At 41.4% G+C, this 9,390-nt stretch overlaps 1 protein-coding gene across 1 annotated transcript; it reads left to right on the plus strand.

The window, feature by feature from the left end:
• The first annotated feature begins 3,574 nt into the window (after positions 1-3,574).
• On the plus strand, positions 3,575-9,314 carry LOC128617239 (ADP-ribosylhydrolase ARH1). The gene is made up of 8 exons (XM_053640301.1): positions 3,575-3,714; positions 4,541-4,646; positions 6,496-6,604; positions 6,705-6,803; positions 6,885-6,990; positions 7,065-7,331; positions 7,417-7,631; positions 8,252-9,314. The coding sequence occupies exons 1-8, from the start codon at positions 3,680-3,682 to the stop codon at positions 8,398-8,400; spliced, it is 1,086 nt and encodes a 361-aa protein (XP_053496276.1). The 5' UTR covers positions 3,575-3,679; the 3' UTR covers positions 8,401-9,314.
• The last annotated feature ends 76 nt before the right edge of the window (positions 9,315-9,390 follow it).

Here is a 9,390-nt window from a genome sequence, read left to right on the forward strand (position 1 = left end):
CGTCGCTCGGCCTCCCTGCTCGGCTGAGGTCGTCGCTCGGCCTCCCTGCTCGGCTGAGGTCGTCGCTCTGCCTTCCTGCTCGGCTGAGGTCGTCGCTCTGCCATCCTGCTCGGCTGAGGTCGTCGCTCTGCCATCCTGCTCGGCTGAGGTCGTCTCTCTGCCATCCTGCTTCACTGAGGATGTCACTCTGCCTCCATGTTCCGCTAAAGACGTCGCTCCTTTTCTTTGCTTCTCTCAGTATGTCGCGCCCCCTTCCTGCTCCACGGAGGACATCGTTCCCCCCTCATGCTCTGCGGAGAGCATTGTTCCTCCCTTGGGCCTCGCGGAGAACCTCGCTCCTCTTCCTGGCCTCGCGGAGAACCTCGCTCCCCCCTTGAGTCTCGCGGAGAGCCTCGCTCCTCTTCCTGGCCTCGCGGAGAACCTCGCTCCCCCCTTGAGTCTCGCGGAGAGCCTCGCTCCTCTTCCTGGCCTCGCGGAGAACCTCGCTCCCCCCTTGAGTCTCGTGGAGAACCTCGCTCCTCTTCCTGGCCTCGCGGAGAACCTCGCTCCCCCCTTGAGTCTCGCGGAGAGCCTCGCTCCTCTTCCTGGCCTCGCGGAGAACCTCGCTCCCCCCTTGAGTCTCGTGGAGAACATCGCTCCCCTCTCCTGTCCCGTGGAGGACGTCGCCCCGCTTTTATGCTCTGCCGAGGACGTCGCCCCGCTTTCATGTTCAGCTGAGGAAGTATCTCAGCCACCCTGTGCCGTTGTGGAAGCCGCCCGGCCTCCTGGTTTTGCTGGGGACATGTTTTCCAGGGGGCCAGGACCACCCGATGGAGGACGTATAGTTTTGGGCGCTCCGGGAGTAGCGCCCTTGGGGGAAGGTTCTGTCACGTATCAAGAAACTCTGGACTCCACTTCCCATCAGCCACTGCACTGCTCTAGTTGTCACATGACCACCTGCACCTGATTCACGTTTTGGTTAATGAGCACTCGTGTATATATAGTCCGGGTCTGCACTATGTGCTTGTCTTTCGTTGTCTTAGACTCTGGTTGTTTATGTCTTGGTGTTTTGTTTCATGCCACAGTGTTATTCCACGTTGTCTTTGTTTCTTAGTACGTTTATTTCAATAAATGTCATTATCTGCACTTGCTTCTGGCTCAACCTCGATTCGTGACAATCATAAAAAAAACGACGTGAAAATAAATTAATCATGTGTACAAAAAAAAATCCGCTAAAAATAAATGAATCATGTGTAGAAGATAAATAAGTAAATAAATAAAATTATGTGAAAAATAAACGAATCATATGTAAATATATATATATATTACGTGAAAATAAATGAATCGTGAAAAAATTCACATGGAAATAAATGAATCATATGTAAAAATCATATGAAAATAGATTGATCATATGTGAAAATCACAAAAATAAATGAATCATGAAAAAAGCACGTGAAAATAAACGAATTGTGAAAATAATCACGTGAAAATAAACGAATCGTGAAAAATATCACATGAAAATAAATGAAACATATATATATAAAATCAATGAATCGTGAAAAAAATCATATGAAAATAAATGAATCATATGTAAAAATCATATGAAAATAGATTGATCATATGTGAAAATCACGTGAAAATAAATGAATCATATATAAAAATCGTGAAAATTAATGAATCGTGAAAAAATTCACATGGCAATGAATGAACTGTGAAAACATCACATGAAAATAAATGAATCATATGTAAAAATCATATGAAAATAGACTGATCATATGTGAAAATCATGTAAAATAAATGAATCATGAAAAAAGCATGTGAAAATAAACAAATCGTGAAAATAATCACGTGAAAATAAACAACTCCTATGTAAACATCACGTGAAAATGAATGAATTGTGGAAAAAAAGCATGAAAAATAAATGAATCATTTGTAAAAAATCACATGAAATAAATGAATCGTGAAAAAAATCACGTGAAAACAACTCGCATGTAAACATCACATGAAAATAAATTAATTGTGAAAAAACACGTGAAAATAAATGAATCATATGTAAAAAATCAGTGAATTGTGAAAAACATCACATGAAAATAGATTAATCATATATATATATATAAATCATGTATAAATAAATTAATCGTGAATATAATGATCTGTAAAAATGAGGTGAAAATAAATTAACCATGGGGGAAAATTCACATGAACAATATTTGAATAGTTGAATATCACATGAAGTGTATAAAAACCACAAGCACCAGCACTGCTACATCAACAAGTTGCATTTGATCAGCTATTAACGTGTCAAATACAAAGATATCACATGCTTACTAAACTGTATGGTGGAGCGGAGAGAAAATACCCTCCTGAGCAGTCGAGTAGTTTGGTTCTTACCCTGCTGTAATTGTAGTAAATGTGCATTAGCTCGGGATCTGAGTAGCGTCGCATGCGTCTCTCGGCTTGTTGATGCATCTGCTGTGGGGGCGATCGGCTGGCAGGAGAAAAGGAGCCTCGGCGGAAATCTTTTGGCTAACTAAATTATTCATTCATCATCTTCACAGTGTGTGTGCTTCAACAGATAAACAAACACATTTCTGCCTTAAAAAAAAAAAAACACTTGACAGTGAGAAACCAGCAGGACGTGTAACAAATGATTTATTGTTTATTTACTCCACACCACTGTGGAATAATTCCCGGGTGACATCATTCGGTAATGATCGTCAAGCTGATCCCATATTTGTGCATGTTTATTTCCCAGATCTAACATGATGTTTGATAAGAGATTTCACTTATTGAGGAAACATATCGGCAGGCAGCCCTGTCTCGACAAGGGCGGAGCTTAAGTTCAGTTTAATCAACCAATCACAGACTTGCACAGACACGTGACATCACAACAAGCCTTTATTTTGCCTATCAAGTACGAAATACTAATTTTGCACAATATAGACAGAGAGCTGAATTAGTTCTCTGATGTTAGCTGGCTAGTCAGGTTTAGTAGGTTTTTTATTGGCTGATTAACCTACTTACTAAAAAAAAATCTTAAATTCGTTAACAAACAAAACTGTAGACAGCAAATAAATTGCAATAAGAAAAATAGAAAAATACGGTTCAGTTTCAGAGCCCTATATGCAAAAATGGTGAGAAAAACAAAAAAACATCCAGCGAGTTGTGTCGCGTAAGAATGTTGTGGGACTTCTATGAAATTGTTCATATTTTCATATATTCGCAGAATTACGATTTACACTAGCTCGGATTTAAGTTATAGGATTACTCAATGCAATGCTCACACATCAGTGCAAATATATAATCACTATAAAACATACAAACAGGCCTAGGCTGTTGTATACCACAAATCCTATAACACACACACACACACACACACACACACAACCTGTATGTCGATTCAAATTTATTTAAAGTGCATAGGTATTCTGTACTCTGGTGTATTCATACTGAAGTTTGACTTAATCACGTGGGCTTCACGTCTGACATTAGTTAGGTTGGCCTCATCGCCATCTAGTGGACGTGCGTGTTAATGACGCACCCTGAAATCACTTCCGCGTTTGACTTCCTTGTTCCAGCTGTGAGATAGGAAGTGTAGGAGTGTGTGTGTGTGTGAGAGAGAGAGAGAGAGAGAGAGAGAGAGCGAGAGAGAGAGAGACGAGTTCCTGAAATCACTCCAGACTTGATAAGGAAGTTGTTGATGCAAAGAGAAAGAACTCAACAAGCCATGGAGAGGTGAGGCTTCTTTCTGTAACAAATACAAATTCACTCATCCTAAAATTGTGGGTTTGTTTGTATCCTTTTGAAAATGGATATGGATTTATTTACAATGTTTCTGCTTGATGTACTTTAATTAAGAAGAGCAAAGAAGAATTAAGTGTGTGTGTGGGGGGGGGACCGGTTCTCCAATTCAGTAGGTGGTGCTGTTGGTCCTAGTGTGCATTTCTAGGACCCTAGTTTTTTTGTGTGTGTGACAGTACCACCTACCAAATTGGAGAACCGCAGTCCTGGGACCGCATTTCTAGGACCCTAGTTTTTTTGTGTGTGTGACAGTACCACCTACCAAATTGGAGAACCGCAGTCCTGGGACCGCATTTCTAGGACCCTAGTTTCTTTGTGACAGTTTCACCTACCGAATTGGAGAACCGCAGTACTGGGACCGCATTTCTAGGACCCTAGGGGTTTTTTGTGACAGCACCACATACCGAATTGGAGAACTGAGTGAGAGAGAGAGAGAGAAGCCCTTCTTCAGCCTAGCTGCTCTTTGACATGAAATGGCCGACACTGCTGATGTTGACCTGATTTTAGAAAATAAAAAAAGACTTTTAATGCTTATACATTTAAGGAGAGACTGGGAATTAAGCAAGAGGGCAAACCAACACCCAAGAGTTTTAATTGAAAAGTCAGGGAACAAAACAAGGTCCTTTTAGTAAAATGGCTTGTCTGTGTTTGTTATTATCATGACCACATGTTTGTTTTGTTTTTTATTTAAGTAGGGATGTTGCTAGTAGGGCTTCATATATAAAACTGCTATTATAACGTTTTGATCTGTCTACTCAAGTCCTGCGACTGTTGATCACTACAAGGCCGGCATGGTGCTGAGCGGCGTGGGTGATGCTCTCGGCTTCCGGTGGGAATTTATATATTCTGGACCACATATCCAACAGGTATAAAACACGACTACTAATGTCCTGTTCCTTAAAATCGTTATAGCCTAACTTTCTGCAGTCCCTCCAGGATTTTGCGATTGCAGAAATGAACGCAAAAGTCAAGCAATATTCGGAGGAGCTTGAAAATTGACATGTGACATTGACTTAGTGGTTAGCACGTTCGCCTCACACCTCCAGGGTCGGGCGTTCGATTCCCACCGTGGCCCTGTGTGTGCAGAGTTTGCATGTTCTCCCCGTGCTGCGGGGGTTTCCTCTGGGTACTCCGGTTTCCTCCCCCACTCCAAAGACATGCATGGTAGACTGATTGGCATGTCCAAAGTGTCTGTAGTGTATGACTAGGTGTGTCAATGTGTATGTGAGTGTGCCCTGCGATGGATTGGCACCCTGTCCAGGATGTACTCCGCCTTGTGCCCCATGCTCCCTGGGATAGGCTCCAGGTTCCCCGTGACCCTGAAAAGGATAAAGCGGTATAGAGGATGGATGGGTGGATAAAAAATATCTACCGGCTGGTGTTTATAGCTGGTTTGAACTTGACAGGAGGTATTCATTAGTTATTAACGAATTTAACTTTTTATCAATTTATAGTTAAATTGATTTTGTGGAACGTCCATGAAACACTTAAGCGCAAGTTATCACTTACACTATGGCAGCTATAAACAGTCGTTCACAGCTTGTCATGCTACTGATTGTTAGAGATTGTGCCAGTAATTATCACACTCGTTCCCAAAGTGAAATGGGTAGCATCGTTACCCAGATAGCAAGGTGACATTGATTCAATTTTGAAATTCCACCAGAATCATCATTTTGGTTGAGGTTGAATATTCAATGCTAAATAATATTGAATCAATGTTGATTCAGTGTTGGTCTGCTATCTGGGTACTGTTTGACCAAGAGTAAAAGTGTTAAAGAAGTTTTAATCAGTCTTTTATAACCGTAACACTTCAATCAGTCTGGAACTCTATCCTCAGTCTCCACCGGAGAAACTCCTGATGGCTGTTGCAGTTTTGGACTATGATGTATGCTGCGAAAGGTTCACAAAATCAAATATATCTCATTAATCGACGCAGCCAATCAAATTTCTTAGCTAATGACACACAAATTATGGAATAATGGCCAAATTACATTTGAACTAATTTCTTGAACCAATATGTGAAAATGTGCAATCTTTACAAAATTGTAGATTATGTTTCAAGACACCAAACAGGAAGTGACGTCATACCTCAATAACAACTTGGTTCACTATACGGCCAAAAGTCCAAGCCCATCACACCCTGTATGTGGTTCTTCCCCAAACTATTTCTACAAATGTTGTATGGAAACACAATTGTATAGGATGTCTTTGTATGCTGTGACATTAAGATTTCCCTTCACTGGAACTAAGAGGCCCAAAGCCGTTCCAGCATGACCGTGAACCTTTGCACAAAGCGAGCTCCATGAAGACATGGTCTGCCAAGGTTGGAGTTGGAGTGTACAGATAAATTGGAATGGCGATTTTACGTCAGGCCTCCAGGTCCGACATCATTGCCTGACCTCACGAATACTCTTATAGCTGTATGAACAGATCCCCACAGCCACGCTCAAATCTAGTGGAAAGCCTTCTCAGAAGAGTGTAGCAGTAAAGGGGGACCAATGTCGTGTTAATTCCTAGGGATTTGGAATGGGATGTTCAACAAGCACATATGGGTGTGATGGTCAGGTGTCCACATACTTTTGGCCAACTCAGATGTAGGTTTGGGACCTGAGGTGCTACACATGACTTTTGTACCAGTTGGGCTAACTCATAATTTCTTTGTCATGATGAGTAGATTGCCAAAGACAAACATATCTCTGTTTTTCAATTATGTAGGAAGTTCAGAATCTTGGAGGAGTGAAGAAAATCTCTGTTAGCCTTCCTAATTGGCCAGTCAGTGATGACACAGTGCTTCACTTGGCGACCGCTGAAGCTTTAACCACAGGTTCCTCCTCTTGCTACTACTACTACTGGATCAACCTTTCCAACAGCATGCCTGAGTCCACATTGGCAACAGCACATCATTTCCTGTTGTTGTCTTGTAGGTAAGGAAGGTGAGGAACTGCTGCATGAGGTGGCTGTCCATTACATAAAGGGTATGAAGGACATGTCTAGGAGGGCTCCAGGAATGACGACCATCCGTGGTAAAAACAAGACACGAATCGTCTCTATAGAGTTCACAACAAATCAATGTTTTGCTTCATACTTCTAGTGTACCATCACAGGTGTGGATCAATTAAAGCCAGGAGCTCAAGGAGGCTACAGAATTGCTTATGACCGATCAAGTGGAGGATGTGGTGCTGCCATGAGGGCTATGTGCATTGGTCTGAGGTTTGAATAAATAACTATATACAGTATAATAAGCATGACCTCTCATTTGAATGACCCACCTTCCTTTGCACCAGATACCCTCGACCAGAGCAGCTCTCCTCATTGGTCGCAGTTGCTGTGGAGACTGGGAGAATGACACACACTCATCCAACCGGATTCCTTGGGGGTGTGGCTTCTGCACTGTTTGCAGCCTATGCCATCCAGCGCCGTCCAATTACAACCTGGGGGCTGGGCTTAGTGAAGGAGGCTTGTCCAATAGCGAAGGAGTTTGTGAGGTCAGCAGGATACGCCGTTCCCGAGACGGAGAGAGACTGGGGGTACTTTACTGAGAAATGGGAAAAGTGAGACACCTGATCTGTGTTGTAATTTTAGTATTTCAGATATTTGAATAAAATTTATATCAATGACATCACTTCTTTCTCTCAGGTATCTTGAGTTGAGGGGTTTGTCATCAGGAACTGGTCCAGTGGTCTTTCCTAAGCAATACGGACCTTCTGAACGCGACGAGGCATACAAAAGCTTCAGTTGGTCTGGATGGGGAGGGAGCAGTGGTCACGACGCACCGATGATAGCTCTGGATGCCCTCCTGGGGGCGGGGTCAAACTGGGAGGAGCTAATGAGCCGAGCTGGATTCCACGGAGGTCAGCAATTTCTCTCATGTTCCCAGAAAAGATGAAGGTTGATTGGTCCTTCACTTTAGCTTGTATTAGCAATGTCTGTGTCACAAATTCCTCCTCTCACCTCATTCCGAGTGCGATGAGCACTGCTCTCATGCCATTTTGTTTTAAGTTCACTCCAGGTGCTTCTGTTTTGTATGAAATGCTTTTGCTTTGGTTCTGTGTCTCACTTTGATTATGTTGGTTATTTCTGCTTTGCTTTTTCAGTTCCTCCTTGCAAAGTTTCATTATGGATTCATGTCATTAAGGTCTAGCCTTGTTTCCTCGTTGGCTTCACCTTGTACTTCCTGGTTTTGGCACTTGCTTGTTTTGCTGTTTTATAATAATTGGAATACTCTAGGACGGAGGTGCATTTAAAAAAAAAGGAGAAAAGGCTAAGAAAGGACTTTTGATAAAAAGGAAGATCACATGGTGTGAAGGCAGCTTTTGAGAAGGCATCTGGGAATAACATCAAGTAGATAAATTAGAATTTAGAGTGTAAAATTGTGTTGCTAAACCCATGGATTATTCCTACATGGACAACTAAGTGTTGAGTTGTTGGCCATAAATGTTCCTCATCGGTTTGTTCTTTTGGTTTTGTGCAGGAGACAGCGACAGCACGGCAGTCATAGCGTGTTGTTGTTGGGGTTTGATGTACGGGATGGAGGGAGTGCCCAAGTGTAACTACACCAACCTGGAGTACAGGGACCGGCTGGAGAACAGTGCTGAGAAACTTTACACACTGTCACACTGAATTCAGCACGTCAGCATCTCATGTGGATAAATTACAAAAACACGCCTACTCCTACTCCAAAAGCCTGTTACTGCAGTGAATCAAGGATGACTTGCTAAATCAGGGTAAATAAATTTTACCCTGATTAGATTGGACTATATCATTTACATTATAATAGGGGCCCCTGAAATATAATGAGGAATTATACAGGTAAATGCAGCAAGACCTTGTTTAAAAATTGTATTCAAATCAAATTTACCTTAAAATCTGATTTAAGCACACAACTGGACCTTACATTCCACTCTTGTACCTTAAATTAGCTTTTAGGGTAATACGCTAAGGGTCCTCTACATACCTCTTTCCAGGTAAAACATACTTACTCTACACATTAAAGGTGCACAAGATATACTTGAGGATATGCTTGTTAATGTTAAATAAAATTGAATAAAAACATGCAAGAAAAATATACAATCCATTCCACAATAAGTTGGGACGATGTAAATAAAAACAGAATGCAATGATTTTTTGCACATCTCATAAACCCATATGTTATTCACAAAAGAACATAGAAAACATCAAATGTATAAACTTGAGTAAATGTACCATTTTAAGAAAAAATATATAAGGTAATATTGAATTTGATGGCCACAACACGTCTCGAAAAAGTCATGACGGGGCAACAATAGATAATTGTAAAAATTGGTTTTTAAAAAACAGCTGGAGAACAGTGCTGAGACACTTTACACACTATCACACTGAATTCAGTGTGTCATCATCTCACATGGATACGTGATAAGTACAATTTTACGTCTAAGAAAAGTAAATTGAAGGAAGACAACTCCAGAATTTGTGGCACTATTCATTAGAATGAACAAAAGTTAATAGCATTTTACAATAAACATATAGGGATGCTGTTCATTCTTTCATTTCTTTGTTCATTCATTCACACATTTGTCTCAAGAATAATCTGGTATAAACTGGTGTTCATCGTTGTCTCAATGACTGCAAGGT

The sequence above is a fragment of the Ictalurus furcatus genome, chromosome 13 (genome assembly GCF_023375685.1).
Source record: "Ictalurus furcatus strain D&B chromosome 13, Billie_1.0, whole genome shotgun sequence".
NCBI classification, from domain to species: domain Eukaryota; kingdom Metazoa; phylum Chordata; class Actinopteri; order Siluriformes; family Ictaluridae; genus Ictalurus; species Ictalurus furcatus.

Excerpts from the sequence above, each read along its gene's own strand:
- LOC128617239 (XM_053640301.1), top strand. The coding sequence starts at position 3,680 with ATGCAAAGAGAAAGAACTCAACAAGCCATGGAGAG. Across the intron at positions 4,647-6,495 it reads CTGGACCACATATCCAACAG|GAAGTTCAGAATCTTGGAGG; the intron begins GTATAAAACACG and ends TCAATTATGTAG. Across the intron at positions 6,804-6,884 it reads AGGAATGACGACCATCCGTG|GTGTGGATCAATTAAAGCCA; the intron begins GTAAAAACAAGA and ends GTACCATCACAG.